Genomic DNA, 17,570 nt, shown 5'->3' on the forward strand with positions numbered 1-17,570 from the left:
ATAATGCATTGGGTTTCATTTCCTGGTCCAGGGTAGGAGGCGGGACTGCGACGCTCTATTGAGAGCCATACAAGGCACTGTTTTTTTGGCAAATCTAAGCTAGCAAATATAAGACTTCCAGTGGACGATCTCTTCAAAATAAGAGTACCCTCTAGAGTATTGAAAAAAAGATTCATTTGCACCTTAAAACTATAAATTAAGCATTTAAACGATGCTATAAGACACACATTATGTAAAAATGTAAAAATAAGTAATAAGTAATGTTTCTGTGTAAAGATAAGTAATTAAAAAGTTATCTAAATGGATAAATGCTATTCACTGGAGTGCATGGACTTTATAAAGTGGACGCTGGACAAAAATCCCTGCTATGTATCGACTAGTGTGACATATGCACATGTCCGGGGAGACCTCCTCTACAACACTACACCGTCCGCTAAGCAGCAGAGGTGTAAAAAAAAAAATTGGCACACCATACAGCGAGGTGAAAGGTAAAAAAATATCCCATTTCCAGACTAAAGTGAACTAAAGTGGACACTGGACAAAAATCCCTGCTATGTATCGACTAGTGTGACATATGCACATGTCCGGGGAGACCTCCTCTACAACACTACACCGTCCGCTAAGCAGCAGAGGTGTAAAAATAAAATTGGCACACCATACAGCGAGGTCAGAGGTAAAAAAAACCCATCCCATTTCCAGACTAAAGTGAACTAAAGTGGACACTGGACAAAAATCCCTGCTATGTATCGACTAGTGTGACATACGCACATGTCCGGGGAGACCTCCTCTACAACACCACACTGTCCGCTAAGCAGCAGAGGTGTAAAAAATAAAATTGGCACACCATACAGCGAGGTGAAAGGTCACTGTTTTTTTGGCAAATCTTAGCTAGCAAATATAAGACTAAAGTGGACACTGGACAAAGATCCCTTCTATGTATCGACTAGTGTGACATACGCACATGTCCGGGGAGACCTCCTCTACAACACCACACTGTCCGCTAAGCAGCAGAGGTGTAAAAAATAAAATTGGCACACCATACAGCGAGGTGAAAGGTAAAAGAATATCCCATTTCCAGACTAAAGTGAACTAAAGTGGACACTGGACAAAAATCCATGCTATGTATCGACTAGTCGTTATTTCATTACTTATTTTTACACAGAAACATAATGTGTGTCTTGACAATAACTGTAATGTAATAATAATACTAATAATGTAATGTAATAATTATTTAATTAACCACACTTTTATTCTGAAAGCAACCGGATGTCTTAAATTTGCTACCTCTCAAACAGGAAGCTCTAAATTTGCCAAAAAGAGGAGGGCACTGTTCTTTTGGCAAATCTAAGGGAGCAAATATAAGACTTCCGGTGGACGATCTCTTCAAAATAAGAGTACCCTCTAGAGTATTGAAAAAAAGTTTAATTTGCACATTAAAACTACAAATGAAGCATTTAAATGATGCTATATGATGCTATAAGACACACATTATGTTTCTGTGTAAAAATAAGTAATTCAATAACGTAAAAAAGTTATCTAAATGGATAAATGCTATTCACTGGAGTGCATGGACTTTATAAAGACACTGGACAAAAGACGGCTCCGCGAGGCAACTGTTGTGACATATGCACGCGTTCAGGGAGATGTCCTCTACCACACCCCACTCTCCGCTAAGCGGGAGAGGTGTAAAATTTCGAGCAGCAGACCTTCTACTGCTGTCAAATGTAAAAATTGTGCCGTTTCCAGACCCAGAGTGGACACTGGACAAAAGACGGCTCCGCGAGGCAACTGTTGTGACATACGCACGCGTTCAGGGAGATGTCCTCTACCACACCCCACTCTCCGCTAAGCGGGAGAGGTGTAAAAGTCCGAGCAGCAGACCTTCTACTGCTGTCAACGGTAAAAAAAGTGCCGTTTCCAGACCCAGAGTGGACACTGGACAAAAGACGGCTCCGCGAGGCAACTGTTGTGACATACGCACGCGTTCAGGGAGATGTCCTCTACCACACCCCACTCTCCGCTAAGCGGGAGAGGTGTAAAATTCCGAGCAGCAGACCTTCTACTGCTGTCAACGGTAAAAAAAGTGCCGTTTCCAGACCCAGAGTGGACACTGGACAAAAGACGGCTCCGCGAGGCAACTGTTGTGACATACGCACACGTTCAGGGAGATGTCCTCTACCACACCCCACTCTCCGCTAAGCGGGAGAGGTGTAAAATTCCGAGCAGCAGACCTTCTACTGCTGTCAACGGTAAAAAAAAGTGCCGTTTCCAGACCCAGAGTGGACACTGGACAAAAGTCTTTTGTCCAGTGTCCACTCTGGGTCTGGAAACGGCACTTTTTTTTTTACCGTTGACAACGGTAAAAAAAGTGCCGCGTATGTCACAACAGTTGCCTCGCGGAGCCGTCTTTTGTCCAGTGTCCACTCTGGGTCTGGACACGGCACAATTTTTACATTTGACAGCAGTAGAAGGTCTGCTGCTTGGAATTTTACACCTCTCCCGCTTAGCGGAGAGTGGGGTGTGGTAGAGGACATCTCCCTGAACGCGTGCATATGTCACAACAGTTGCCTCGCGGAGCCGTCTTTTGTCCAGTGTCCACTTTATAAAGTCCATGCACTCCAGTGAATAGCATTTTTATTTAGATTTTAGCATTTAGATACCTTTTTTACGTTATTTAATTACTTATTTTTTACACAGAAACATAATGTGTGTCTTTACAATACCTGTAATGTAATAATAATACTAATAATGTAATGTAATAATTATTTAATTAACGGCACTTTTATTCTGAAAGCAACCGGATGTCTTAAATTTGCTAGCTCTCAAACAGGAAGTTCTAGATTTGCCAAAAGAACGGAGCCAAAGAGGAGCCTCATCCTCCTTCCACAGTCAGTGTGGTGTGTAGTGTTCGGGCAAAAGAGTTCCCTTCGGGTATACGCACCCCTTTTATTAGTTCTGGTTGGAGTGGACTATAATTAATTTAATCATGTGTGTGTAAGCTAAATGGCATAATGCTAACTGTAAGTATGTGTTGAGGGTGCATGCATATGGTAGGGGTTTAGGTAATGGTATTGTGTGATTATAGGAGTGGGGGATATTTTGGAATTACCTGGGGAACATTATGGGCTAACCAGGTAATATAAGGTAGGTTACTCACTCTATAAAAGGCAGAGTGAGTATACACACTGAATACTGTCAAAGTGATTGAAATTTTTTATAGTACCACTGGTCGCTAAGCACAAACCACACCAATTGGGTTGGGTCGGAACAAAATGCTTCTCATTGAGTTGCAAGTTTCATTGGTGTGGTTGACCTAAAGAAAACGGTTTTGTCCCGACCCTTTGGTGTGGTTTTGGGCTTTACAGTGACGTGACCCATAACATTTTATTCCCATTTCTATTTAATGTACATGTTAAACCTACGGTAGCCCACATGCTTCCACTGGCAGTTGCCACAATGTCAGATAACATAACTGCTTCAAAATATATCAATTTGTAGGCCTAAAGCACAATCAAAATGGTTATATAGGCCTAATTCGTTGCACGATGGTCAGTGTCGTGCACTGCAGTATAGTAGATCTACACACTCACAGCGTTGTGAGGATCTGTTATTTTCTGGTGCAAATTGTCGGCTTGACTTCCAGAGCAGTGGGATACACGATACATGATATGTGGGCACCATAGAGGCCTAATTAGGCCTAATTAACCGCATTATTTTAAGATAATTAAAGCAGCGTCACAGTCTTGAAAAAGAGAAAGAAGCAGTGAATCACTCTGCTTTCATTTCTAAATCATTGTCTGTGCACCTGGATCCTATCCTGCACCTGGAACTAGAATGGATGTGATCATATTACATACATTTCATATACAGTACACAGCCATAGGTCACTCCTATGCCCTCCTGTGTGTGAAATGTATGCAATATGACAGTATGCTTCTAGGGCTATAAAGGTCCTTAAGTCCTTTACTTTAACTAAATGTCCTTGGCCCGGTTTCCCAAAGGACACCTCTTACGTATAAGATGTATGGTGTTGCACATGCTCAGTTGCCCTCTAGGCCGCACATGAAGCCTGTGTGCGGCCTGCATGGCAGCCAATCAAACACTGGCCTTTTTTGGGAAACACTGTCAAACACAACAACATAGAAATACACAACCTAGACTAGGGCACGTAAGGCCTCCTGCATGAATACACAAACCTGTTTCCCTAAAGCCTCTTTAGCCTACACACACCTCGACATGTGGCTGTATTAAAACCATTCGCAGAGAAATTTGTGGTGCGAGTGGTGACTTTCTTCATCTCATTTAAATATAAGAACTTTGAAATTAAGGCCTACTTCAGCATCAAATAAATGTAATTGCATTTTTTTAGAGTGAAGAGAGCTTACTGTCAGCTGTCCAGCAGTCCAAATATTATTAAATTAAATTTCAGAATGGTATGAGGCCTACCATACCAGGCCTCAGGGTGGCACATCTATGCACGGAATGTCTATGTTCACTGGCTTCATGTGCGGCCTAGAGGGCAACTGAGCATGTGCAACATGTAAGAGGTGTCCTTTGGGAAACCGGGCTTGTCATTACACTTCTCAGATAGCATAGCACCCATACTCACTCAAACTTGTTGAAATGTCTCTCACACCTGACTCTATTCTCCTCCAGGGCAGGCTAGCTAGTGTGTTAGTTGACAGTCACAGTCCATCTTTTTGTTATTAATGTCAGCTGGTTATGGTAAACATACTAGTGAAAACCCAGCTTCGAGCACACAAACATTCTGATACACACACTGATATGAATCCCTGGCTCTTCATTTGGTGACAAAATCAGATTATTTAATTTATAAACATCTCTGTTTTCACAGATCTCTCACTCTCAGACTGCTATTCCTGCTATTTTGTTTGTAATATGTTGACTAGAGTTGATTGACACCTGTCCTGTATGCCCATTGCCCAATGACATTGCTTTGTTTGGAACCATCTGCACTAGGCGTAATAAATGTTGTGTCCCGCAGGTGTCAGTGTTGTGCTGTGTTCAGTACTATAGGATAAAACTAAAGGATAAAACTATAGGATAAAGCTACAGGATAAAACTAGGATAAAACTACAGGATAAAACTATGACTATAGGATAAAACTAGTTTTTCACACTTTTAGACCATATCCGTGGTCATCATATGGGCATACCTAACAATGGATGCCAAAAAAATGGGAAAATTCTCATTTTTGTGTGTTTTTATATCAAAAGTCCATAAAAAATATTTTGTATTACTTCCTGAAAACGAAAACGTGCTGCGTGATGACGTGTCGAGGCCCACAGCGATAAAAGCCAATACAAATGAAGCTCACCCGTTTAATTCCCCATATCTCCGCATCCGTCCAGCACAGGCTGCACAGCTGCTACTGATTACAGAAATCTTCCGTTTTTATTCCCATTCAAGATAACATCCAGAGAGTGTATTACTCGGTTTCAACTTAATCATCACACTAAAAAAATTATCTGAAAACATTATAGGGTAGAATAAGCCACATAAGAGTAAACTGGTAAAGCTGGCCGACTATCTGATTTGTAAACAAACATCCACACACTGTCCTGCGTAGCATAGCTACCGTCCCTAGCTACCGTCCCATCCCCTAAAGGGATGCGACGCTCTGATTGGTTCAGAAACTTCCTAGCGGTGTTTCAACTTGAGACCGTCTGAAACTTCAAAATAAAATGTCCACCATTTCCGTTTCACTACGCCTTTAATGTCTTTACATTACCTACATTACCTACAAAAAGGACGAAAACAACTGTGGGAGCTATTTAGTATTTCAGTATATTTTCTATATAATTTTCTAATGCATTTATTATTTAGTTTGCTTTGCTTAATTAGTTTGTTTACAGCCATTATTTCTGTTATAGCTAATTATTTTGAAGGTGATGGGCAATTCTGGGGGCACAGCTGAGTCTACTTAATTAAGTGAGCACACACAGGTAGTCAGTGAGCACCGGGAAGGTTCATGGTTTTTTACCAGCAGGTTGGGGAGAGACTAGCATTTTGACATCATTTGCTGTAGTCTGTCTGGAGAAACTACAATAAAACACCATCAAATGTTGCTGCCTGACTGGACAATGGCCTCATTCCCTATACCACTGCGTAAGATTCGCTGCCCGGTGCCTTTAGTGGCCTTTTAAGTTTTTATTGTTCATGGTGTGAATTAGCCACTACACAACATATATGTGACAATTCTGTACACACTGCAACCATACAGTAATACTCTTTGTGTTGTTACTGTCATTAGCTGCTGTGTCAAGTTCCGATTTCTTTACTGGGATCTATCATTTTCAGCATCTCCTATCCCTTTAAGCCAAGAGCCCCAAAAAAAATGAATAAACCCCACTCACTTTTCATGCACCAAGTCTCCAACTCCATGGAGTCACCCTGATGTGGGGGGGAGAGAGAGAGAGAGAGAGAGAGAGAGAGAGAGAGAGAGACTTGATTAGAATGAAACCACTGTTAGTTCCAACCTCAACGTTTCCATGTGTGTTGTGTGCTTGCATTCTTTTCTATTAGGCTTTTCTATCAGCTTCATATACTATTTGTAGTGCACATGCACACGCTCTACAGTGGGGGGACATGCCGCAACAGGCCAACAGCACGCACACCAAGGCCCGCCCCCGCTCGATCATGATTGGCGGCCCCTCTCTATCCTGATTGGATGAAGGATGGGCCACCTAGCCAAAAACGAAACCTAAGGTTTTTTGACCCCAGAGGTTAACTGAGGACAGGGAGGAACTCCTTATATGGTCAGCACACTCTATAGTAGGTAGGATTATCACAACAAAACAAAAAAATAAGTGATATTTGAATTAAGTTAAATCAATGAATATACCTTTAAATACCTTTAAATGTGGATGAATTGAGGACAAGTCCTTAGTGCTTTTTCTGGTTTTATCCTCTTAGCAGATGTTGTATTGACCTGTACTTTCCTTGAACTGTACCCATTCTGCAAACTGTTAATACAATTTTCAATCAATCAATCAATAAATCAACCAATCAATCAATCTCACACTGACTGCTGTGACTAAATTAATTATATCTATCAAGGTGCAACATTGTCTAAAGGTCGAAAGGAAATGTTGGCACACACAGGGAGGCGGGTTGTTTGTAAGGAAAATGAAACATAGGAGTCTGTGCACTTTATTGTAGCCTATTTACCTATTCACATATTCAACATCAGTAAGGAAAATGAAACGTAAGGAAAAGAAAACTCCACTTGCTATAAATGCATCACTCATGTTCCCCTTTATCACAAGGCACAGAATCTGAACTCACAATGGGTGTCCAGGGCTTATTTACCTTTATTGAGAACAACAGTCAGATATTTAGAAATAGAGATTTCAGTAACAGTAAGCTTGTTATTGACGGCTGTAACTTGTATCATTTGCTCTATCATAACACTGGCTTGGAACAAAACCATGGTGGAGAGTATGATGCATTTGAGGACCTTATTACAAAGTTTGTCAAGGCTCTGAGAGAATGTGGGATTAAACCGTATGTAGTACTGGACGGAGGGACGGACTGCTCCGATAAGAAATATGACACCCTGATGAAACGAGCTGAAGACAGAATCAGGAAAGCTCAGATTGCAGCTATGGGTGGAAACGAGAACATCCTGCCAACCCTGGTTAAGTTGGTGCTCAAACAAACCCTGACCAACCTGAAGGTGCCATTCGCACAGTGCTTTGGAGAGGCTGACAGCCAAATCGCCTCCTTGGCGAGAGAGTGGAAGTGCCCGGTATTGAGCAATGACAGTGACTTCTATGTCTTTGACCTCCCTGGGGGGTTTCTGCCAATCTCGCACTTCAAGTGGGACACGGTGTCACAGAGCATGGCGGGACAGAGCTATATTCCATGCAAATACTACGCCACATCCAGCTTCTGCGTCCATTTCAATATTAAACTCCAATTCCTGCCTCTCATGGCTGCACTGGCTGGCAACGACTATGTCAAGCTGCGTGAAATGGGCATCTCATTGCGCTGGGCAGAATACAGCTCACCGGGAAAAGGGACCATGAGCCGCTTTGACGGGTTAGTGCGATGGCTGAAGAACTTTCAGAGTCCCGATGATGCTTTGAAGGCGGCGCTGGGGCTAATGGGTGGCTTGAGCAGACAAAGAGAGGCCGAGGTCCTGCAGGCCTTGACTCTGGGAATGAAAGAGTACCAGTTCCCTCCAACCTGCCTTCTCCGGTTCTTCCACGACGGTACAGCGCCGGATTTCGAACCAGAGGCGGTGGGCATAGTCCCCGACTGGGCTCGCCTTCCTTTGACCCAAGGCCGGTTGACCTCCGACATTCTGGATGTGCTGCTGCTCGGAAGACTGTCCCAGCCTTGCCAGGTGGACCACGCCTACCTGCCAAGTGCCAATATTACTTCTCGGCCTATCCGACAGGTGATGTACGGGCTGTTGTTGGGTCGTAAGGCCGGAACCGGAGTGGAGGAATGGGACAGAGATGGCACACGGCTGTCCAAGATCATGGTCCAACCAATCAAATCAAAATCAAAAATTACAATTGACTTACTGCGTCAGGTAAGATATCATGTTAAATTCCAACAGTACATGCTTTATTGATGTATTATTATTGATTTGTTGTTTACAATGCATACATGTATTATGTGCACATGCAACAAATTGTGCGCTTTATCTGTTTACCAGTCCAGTACTGTTATTATACAGTACTTTGCCTAACTAAAACTAACAAAAAGAATTCAGGGGGAAAAAAATGTTAAATACATAGTTACTTCTACCTTCTGTCATTATCCTGCTCTTATTTAACCACTGAGCTAATAGAGCTAATAAAGTAAATGGCATTATCCTGCTCTTATTTAACCACTGAGCTAATAGAGCTAATAAAGTAAATGGCATTATCCTGCTCTGGTTATTTAACCACTGAGCTAATAGAGCTAATAAAGTAAATGGCAAGAATAGCAGATCCTGTAGATTTGCTATTTTTGCTCTGTCAGCTTTGTTCTGACATTGTTAAATCTTTCCCCATCTAATCCGAATGCAACCTAAAACTAAAACTAAGCCTTAAAAACAAAACAAAAGATAAAATAGACTAGCAAACTCACATTAAAAACCAATTCAAACTTAAAAAAAAAAATATATATATATACCGAATACTATTAACCTTGCTGTTTACTCCTGCATTAACAGGCTGAGCAGCCTGTTCTTGAACAGGTCTTTTTGGAGACGCTTGGGGTGAGCCACAACACTTTGAGTGGAGTCCCATCCAACCTGCACCTGCCAGTCGCTGTCACTTGCTACTGGTTGCAGCACAGCACTCCTCCCCCCGATGAGAAGGTCATTCAGGCTCTGCTGCTTGGGATGGTGGCTGGGCAACGACTCCAACGAGGTAGGTGCGAGAGAACTAGGCCTGCTGTACGTGCATAAATACAAACACATGTAATTACTTGTACAAGGTAGCTTACATTTCTGTTAATCACATACATGATAATGATATAGCACAATTTCTGTGACAAATGTTCTTTAATCAGTGTAAGAGCCATTTATTTTCTATGCATTTTATTTCTATAATTGACGTCACGGTCAAGGCCAAGGTGTTGGCCTTGTCTAGGCTATATGAGGGAGTGGCTTACAAAGCACAAGTGCTACTGAAGTGAAAGAGGCAACAGTTTGTTGACTGTATCATGAGAACAAAGGCTGTTGATAATCTCATTGTTTAACCTGCTGAAGTGACGGTAAATAAATGAGTTCCAACGAAGTCAACGTTTATTTGGTCATCAGTTTTTGGTTTTTATTATATACACGTCTAAACTAGATCTCGCTTTCAGTAACCAGTCCGTGGTGTCAGTTCAGGACTGACGTTACATTTGGTCAACAAACTGCCTCGGTTCCGGACCGCTTGCCATTGGGAAGCAAGTCGAACCGGCGAGGCTCGTTTGGAAGGAGGAGGAGGAGGACACATCACACACGGGCCGCAGCGCAGCGTGTGTTTGTGAAGGCGGACGGGACGGGATCATCTTCCACGGCGGACACAGCAGCGCGGTGTCAACCCAAGCTACAGGGGTGCTACGGGGACATCGGCAGCCACGACCACCGCAGCTGTCCGCTGACAGCAGCGGACTGGACCGGACCGGACCGCGGCGCACGGCGATCGGGATCGCATGATTCGCATCTCATCAACGCTGACGGCGTTCAGCAACGTGCATGTGGTAGGCTAAATGCTTTAGCGGCACAGCGCCGACACTTAAAAACAAGTTGAACAACAAGTACATTATTGAACAACAAAACAAGGTCGAATTAACATGGATCAAGTGGAGGCGCTAAAGAGCGCTGGTGATGACAATGAAGTTGAAATTGAACTTGAGTCTGGGGAAATGGCCATGGGAAAACGGGTGGTCAAAATGACTCCTAAGGCTTTGTGTGAGAAACTTGAAAGCTTGCACAGGGAAAGAAAGGCCAAATTGAGCAAGCTGACAACTCTGAGGGAAAATGTTACTGCCTTGTGGGATGAGACACGTGAAAACGAGGCAAAAGATGCATTTCATATTTTCAAAGGGTTATATGATGAAACAAATGGTGTTCACACAAAACTGTTGGGGCTTGTTCCGGCTGACGAAGCCATAAGACAACAAACCTGGTATGATGCAAAAATGCTTAATTTTGATAAATTTATGAAGAAAATGGGTGAGAGGTTTTATGTTCCAGGTGATGATGATGATAACAATGATGATGATGTTGATGATGATGAAAATGTAAATGCTGGGAGTGAGGGTTTTGTTGCCACAGGCGACAATAAAGGTGATGATATTAACATTGAAACTGAGAGTTCTGTTGCTGCCCGTGACAGTGATGTGGTTGATGTTGAGCCACATGACAGTATTTCAAATGTCACTTCCAATGTGTCAGATGGTCATAAAAGCAGTGCTTCAAAGTCCAGCAAAAGATCCTCAACCTCATCTGCACGCATCAAAGCAGAGGCGGATAAGGCCGCACTTGTGGCTCATGCTGCAGCACTAAAAGAGCTACATGCTTTGGAGGAACAGGGCGAGGCTATAAGCAAGGAAGCTCAGGCTATAAGGAGGAAAAAAGAGCAAGTGGAGTTGAATGCCAAAATAGCAGCCTCTACTGCCAAAATAGCAGTCCTACAGGAGGCTGGCAGCAGTGTCACTAGCAAAAAGTCAAATGGAATGGAGTCCTATTTCAGACAAGGTGCTAAACCAAAAAGCCAACCTATCGTCACACAGCAATCCTCAACTCAACAGCGTCAATCAATGAAAAACCCAGTCACTTCTCAACATCACAAGCATCATAAACAATCAGTGCACACAGCCACTCTGGATCCTGTCATGTGGCTCAACATCAACCACATCACTGTCACGGGCAGCAACAGAACTCTCAGTTTCAATGTTAATATCATCACCTTTATTGTCGCCTGTGGCAACAAAACCCTCACTCCCAGCATTTACATTTTCATCATCATCAACATCATCATCATTGTTATCATCATCATCACCTGGAAACACACGGGCCGCAGCGCAGCGTGTGTTTGTGAAGGCGGACGGGACGGGATCATCTTCCACGGCGGACACAGCAGCGCGGTGTCAACCCAAGCTACAGGGGTGCTACGGGGACATCGGCAGCCACGACCACCGCAGCTGTCCGCTGACAGCAGCGGACTGGACCGGACCGGACCGCGGCGCACGGCGATCGGGATCGCATGATTCGCATCTCATCAACGCTGACGGCGTTCAGCAACGTGCATGTGGTAGGCTAAATGCTTTAGCGGCACAGCGCCGACACTTAAAAACAAGTTGAACAACAAGTACATTATTGAACAACAAAACAAGGTCGAATTAACATGGATCAAGTGGAGGCGCTAAAGAGCGCTGGTGATGACAATGAAGTTGAAATTGAACTTGAGTCTGGGGAAATGGCCATGGGAAAACGGGTGGTCAAAATGACTCCTAAGGCTTTGTGTGAGAAACTTGAAAGCTTGCACAGGGAAAGAAAGGCCAAATTGAGCAAGCTGACAACTCTGAGGGAAAATGTTACTGCCTTGTGGGATGAGACACGTGAAAACGAGGCAAAAGATGCATTTCATATTTTCAAAGGGTTATATGATGAAACAAATGGTGTTCACACAAAACTGTTGGGGCTTGTTCCGGCTGACGAAGCCATAAGACAACAAACCTGGTATGATGCAAAAATGCTTAATTTTGATAAATTTATGAAGAAAATGGGTGAGAGGTTTTATGTTCCAGGTGATGATGATGATAACAATGATGATGATGTTGATGATGATGAAAATGTAAATGCTGGGAGTGAGGGTTTTGTTGCCACAGGCGACAATAAAGGTGATGATATTAACATTGAAACTGAGAGTTCTGTTGCTGCCCGTGACAGTGATGTGGTTGATGTTGAGCCACATGACAGTATTTCAAATGTCACTTCCAATGTGTCAGATGGTCATAAAAGCAGTGCTTCAAAGTCCAGCAAAAGATCCTCAACCTCATCTGCACGCATCAAAGCAGAGGCGGATAAGGCCGCACTTGTGGCTCATGCTGCAGCACTAAAAGAGCTACATGCTTTGGAGGAACAGGGCGAGGCTATAAGCAAGGAAGCTCAGGCTATAAGGAGGAAAAAAGAGCAAGTGGAGTTGAATGCCAAAATAGCAGCCTCTACTGCCAAAATAGCAGTCCTACAGGAGGCTGGCAGCAGTGTCACTAGCAAAAAGTCAAATGGAATGGAGTCCTATTTCAGACAAGGTGCTAAACCAAAAAGCCAACCTATCGTCACACAGCAATCCTCAACTCAACAGCGTCAATCAATGAAAAACCCAGTCACTTCTCAACATCACAAGCATCATAAACAATCAGTGCACACAGCCACTCTGGATCCTGTCAAAACGCAACCAAGGCAAAAATTACCTCAACCAGTTTTGCCATCTCAAGTCCATAACCAGGTATCAGGGGATGTGTACAACATATTACAGAGGCAAAATGAAATAACATCACTCCTGGTTCAAACCCAAACCTCTCACTACTTGCCTCACAGGGAAATTCCACTTTTTGATGGTGACCCACTAAAGTTCCAATCATTCATTAAGGCTTTTCAGCACTGTGTGGAGGCTAAAACTGGTGATTTTGGTGATTGTTTGTACTATCTTGAGCAGTTCACTAGGGGGCAGCCAAGGGACCTAGTGCGCAGTTGCCTTCATATGCCACCTGAGGAGGGTTATCCTTCTGCCAAAGCACTTCTGAGGGAACATTTTGGGCACCCATTAAAAATAACAGAAGCGTACATGGAAAAAATCAGGACATGGCCCAATGTCAAAACGGAGGATCTTAAAGGTCTCAAATCCTATGCACTTTATTTGAGAGAGTGTGCAAATGCTATGGGGGAGTTACAGTACTTGGAGGAGCTTAACATGCCTGCTAACATGAAGGCCCTCATACAGAAGCTCCCATACAGACTCAGAGATCAGTGGAGAGGAAAGGCATGTGACATTGTTGACGAGTTCAATCGAAGAGCCTGTTTCATAGACATTGTGAAATTTCTTGAACATCAAGTCAGAGTTGCTTCTGATCCTGTCTTCGGTGATATCCAGGACAGTCCTCTGGGTAAACCAATTATCAAACCCAAACCTCAACCTCAAACCAAATCACTGTATAGAAACAGTTTTGCAACTCATGTTGAACTTTCTGATGAATCTGAAACAGACTCTCGCCCATCCTGTCTTTATTGTGAACGTGATCATGCTTTGGAGCAGTGTCCGCAACTGAAGAAGAAGGCACATCAAGAAAGGCTTGACTTTCTAAGGGAGAAAGGCCTGTGTTTTGGATGCCTGTGCCCAGGGCACTTGAACAAGACTTGTGGCAGCCGCATGAATTGCTCCCACTGCAACAAGAGACATCCCAGTGTTCTGCATATGGAGAGACATGAAATGGGGAGTTTTGGAGCTACCAATGAGCAGCAAACTATAAAATCTGAGAATTGCATTATAACTACTTGTGGCCATACAGGGGCTGGCAACAGTAACGGCATTCTTCCCATCTTGCCTGTACAAGTGAGATGCTCAGAGGGCAGCAAGGTCATCCAGACCTATGCTTTTCTGGATCCAGGAAGCACCGGTACTTTCTGTTCAGAACACCTGGTGAACAAACTGAACACAGAAGGCCAAAGAACCAAAGTCCATTTGCGCACCATGGGTCATAGCAAGATGGTACCCAGCTGCATGGTTAATGGCCTGGAAGTATCTGAATTTACCGGCAAGCTATTTTTCGAACTTCCTGATGTGTTCACCCAAAAGGAAATGCCTGTGTCTACTGCTAACCTGATCAGTAAAGAGGAGCTGGATAAGTGGCATTACCTCCAAGATATCCAGATCCCTAGAATTGCAGCTAATGTGGACCTGTTAATTGGTACCAATACCTCAAAGTTAATGGAACCGAGGGAGGTGATTAACAGCCATGGAAAGGGACCTTATGCTGTCAGAACCCTACTGGGATGGGTAATCAATGGTCCTTTACAAACCAATGGCATGCATAGTGGGAGTGGCCCCACAGTTACTGCTAATTGCACAGTGGTAAACCAAGAGTCTACAAAAGATGGCGGTGAACCAGCAGCAGACTCTACTGTCACCAAGAAGAAAAGGAAACGGAAGGCAGTGACTGTCAGTGAGGTCAAGGATCAAAGTGATGCAGATGAGGCACCACCTGTCGAAGTGCTCTATTCCTCTGTGGAAAAAGGCCAGAGGAAGAAGCCAGGGAAGAGCCCAGTGGCGATCAAATCTGAGTCCAAGGAGATGCAAGCAAGGCAGCAGGATACTGCAGAAGTGGCTGTTGCTAAAAGGCTACATAGAGTGGTACAGGAGCCACTCGATGGAGAAAAGCATCACCCAAAGGAAACATCCGACCATGACGGCAAGAGAGAGCTGCCTCTGGAGAAAAAGGAAAGATGGAAGACCTCAAGAAAGAGGAAGAAAGGAAAATGGCTGAGAAAGAAAAGGATCAAAGGCCAAACAAAAGGAACATAAAGGAACAAAGTCTAATTCGGAAGAGAATCTAAAGAGACTAAAAAGAAAACACATAATAGTGGATTGAAGAGGGCCCTTTAACTAAGATATGCCTTGTGTGAGGGTACGGATTAAACTTTTGAGTTTTTGTTATGGCAATAATGAATATGGAATATTGCCCTGGTATTGGATACTTAAAGGTTTTTTATTTTGGGTTGATTTATGGCTCTTTTGTATTTTTTTTGTCTTTGAATTGCTCTGTTTTGTCCTACCAGTAGCAATTAGGGGCTGGTGTGTAAGAGCCATTTATTTTCTATGCATTTTATTTCTATAATTGACGTCACGGTCAAGGCCAAGGTGTTGGCCTTGTCTAGGCTATATGAGGGAGTGGCTTACAAAGCACAAGTGCTACTGAAGTGAAAGAGGCAACAGTTTGTTGACTGTATCATGAGAACAAAGGCTGTTGATAATCTCATTGTTTAACCTGCTGAAGTGACGGTAAATAAATGAGTTCCAACGAAGTCAACGTTTATTTGGTCATCAGTTTTTGGTTTTTATTATATACACGTCTAAACTAGATCTCGCTTTCAGTAACCAGTCCGTGGTGTCAGTTCAGGACTGACGTTACAATCAGTATTATACAACATGTTCTGTTTTTGTTGAATAACTTACTTGAAGCCCATTTTGCTTCGATTATGTCATATACAGTAATACAGCTAAAACAGCTATGGTTGAGTCTCCAAAAAAACCTTTTGCTTATCCTTTCCAAGCAGTACACCTTTGGCTTTGGCAATTCAAAACGGTTGTGTGTGTGTGTGTGTGTGTGTGTGTTCATGTGTTGTAGATGTAACGGGGGAGATAAAAATGGACATACGAGAACAGCCGAAACAGGAGTTTGATGTAACTCATGCCTACAACGAATGGCAGATCTGCTTTAAAGACAGCATTCACCTCAACCAGCTGTTATGTTTTCCTCTACAAGAGCCTCACATTGCATGGTAAGGCATCTTTACAGGACTATCCGACTATGCAGTGTTGTTTTTGGCAGCAAAACTCGATTTTAGTTTACTCATAGTCTTTGGACTGAAACTTCATTTAGTTTTAGTCACATTTTAGTCACCTGGAATGTCTTAGTGTTAGTCTAGTTTTAGTCGACTAAATGTCATAAGATTTTAGTCGACTAAATCTACAGTTGATTTAGTCGACTAAAATGTATTTTGGCGGGCCTTGATGCCGTCGTAATGAGTGTTATTACACTTGCTGAAAATAGCCGATCTACAAGCTCACAACGCGTCGCGTTGCAACGCGTTGTGAGCTTGTAGATCGGCTATTTTCAGCATGCAACCAAGTGTAAAATGACTGGATCTCTTGTCCACTAGTCCCTTCCTAACATTTTAGTCTAGTTTTTATTTGTCTACGAAATTGTCAGTATATTTAGTCTTAGTTTTAGTCATCGTAGCTTAGTTTTCATTTAGTTTCCATTAGTTTTTGTCGGTGAAAAAAGGTAGTCGACGAACATTTTAAAATAAAAGGTTGTCAAGAGATATTCAAACAAACATGGTGATAAATCTAATCTATTTTTTCTTGTTTTGCTGATGTGTCTAACCTTTAATTTCTGGTGCTGGCCAGGTTGTACAAGGGAACACTGGTCCACTACCTGGTGCATAGGCTGAGAAAGGGGGTGGACCCTGAGCTGCTTTTGCAGAAGGAGACCAGCAGGCAACTCTACAAGGACTTGCTTACTGCTGTGCTCCAGCCTCAAGATGAGACCAGGAGGAGAGGGGCAGCTCCAAAGCGGCACCAGCCAAAAGATGACCTTGCTGACCTTGCTGACCTGGATGCCCTGCAGCTCCTGGTAGACCTGGAAAAAGAAAACGACACAGTGACCCAAGAGGAATACCCAGTCTGGGATTCTATGTCCGTGAAAACACGCTACAAGGCCAAAGACAGAGGCCAATGGTCCAAGAACCCAGAACTCACCCGAAAGCAGGGGCGTATTGATCGGGACTTCAGCATGCGTCCTCAGATCCGTTAGGAATGTAGGCTAGTTTTTGAAGCAACCGATTTGGACGCCCAAATCTTGGACGTTTGCATCAGACATCACCAGGTGTGCTGGGTGTGAAAAAGCCAGGGTTTCAAATGGTCTGCAAATTCTATTCTGTTCATTCTTCACGCTTCTACTTCCGTTCCTCCTGCCTGTTCAGCAGCATTTGTTGTAGCACAAACAATTTTTGTGCTAGTTTTAAAAACATTGTCTATAGAGTAAATGTACTTACATTTGTCCGATGTGAACATGTTATGTGGAATTATTTTAGGTAGGCCTATAGGGCAAATTACAGACTTCTGTTCTTTTATCCATACTTGTATCACCAAGACACCCAAAATTCACTGTATTTCTGCAATCTGAGTCTTTGAAGAAGAGAGCAGTGTGAAAAGAGATTACCAATACGCACAGATGTAGAAATTGGCCTGATTTTGAAATATCTTTGGGTATTGTTGTATAACGTTTTTGTATTTGTTTTAAAATGCATATTACTATTGATTCCTAGATTTCTT

The 17,570-nt window shown here is 43.1% G+C and overlaps 2 protein-coding genes across 2 annotated transcripts in view; one reads left to right on the plus strand and one right to left on the minus strand.

Annotated features, from left to right (window-relative positions):
* Window positions 1-5,619, minus strand: part of dgkza (diacylglycerol kinase, zeta a) — a 216,442-nt gene extending 210,823 nt beyond the window's left edge. The window contains exon 1 of the mRNA XM_079495900.1: window positions 5,613-5,619. The gene's annotated coding sequence lies outside the window, so the exon portion shown is untranslated. The remainder of the gene's footprint in view (window positions 1-5,612) is intronic.
* A 1,690-nt stretch (window positions 5,620-7,309) lies between these two features.
* On the plus strand, window positions 7,310-17,554 carry LOC306917603 (single-strand DNA endonuclease ASTE1-like; the record flags this gene model as incomplete). The annotated part of the gene is made up of 4 exons (XM_079495901.1): window positions 7,310-8,563; window positions 9,191-9,389; window positions 15,859-16,012; window positions 16,644-17,554. 4 exons carry the CDS (start codon window positions 7,310-7,312, stop codon window positions 17,047-17,049), a joined length of 2,013 nt encoding a protein of 670 aa, XP_079352027.1. The 3' UTR covers window positions 17,050-17,554.
* Between the last annotated feature and the right edge of the window lie 16 nt (window positions 17,555-17,570).

The sequence above is a fragment of the Electrona antarctica genome (assembly GCF_951216825.1).
Source record: "Electrona antarctica genome assembly, chromosome: 24".
Lineage (NCBI taxonomy): Eukaryota > Metazoa > Chordata > Actinopteri > Myctophiformes > Myctophidae > Electrona > Electrona antarctica.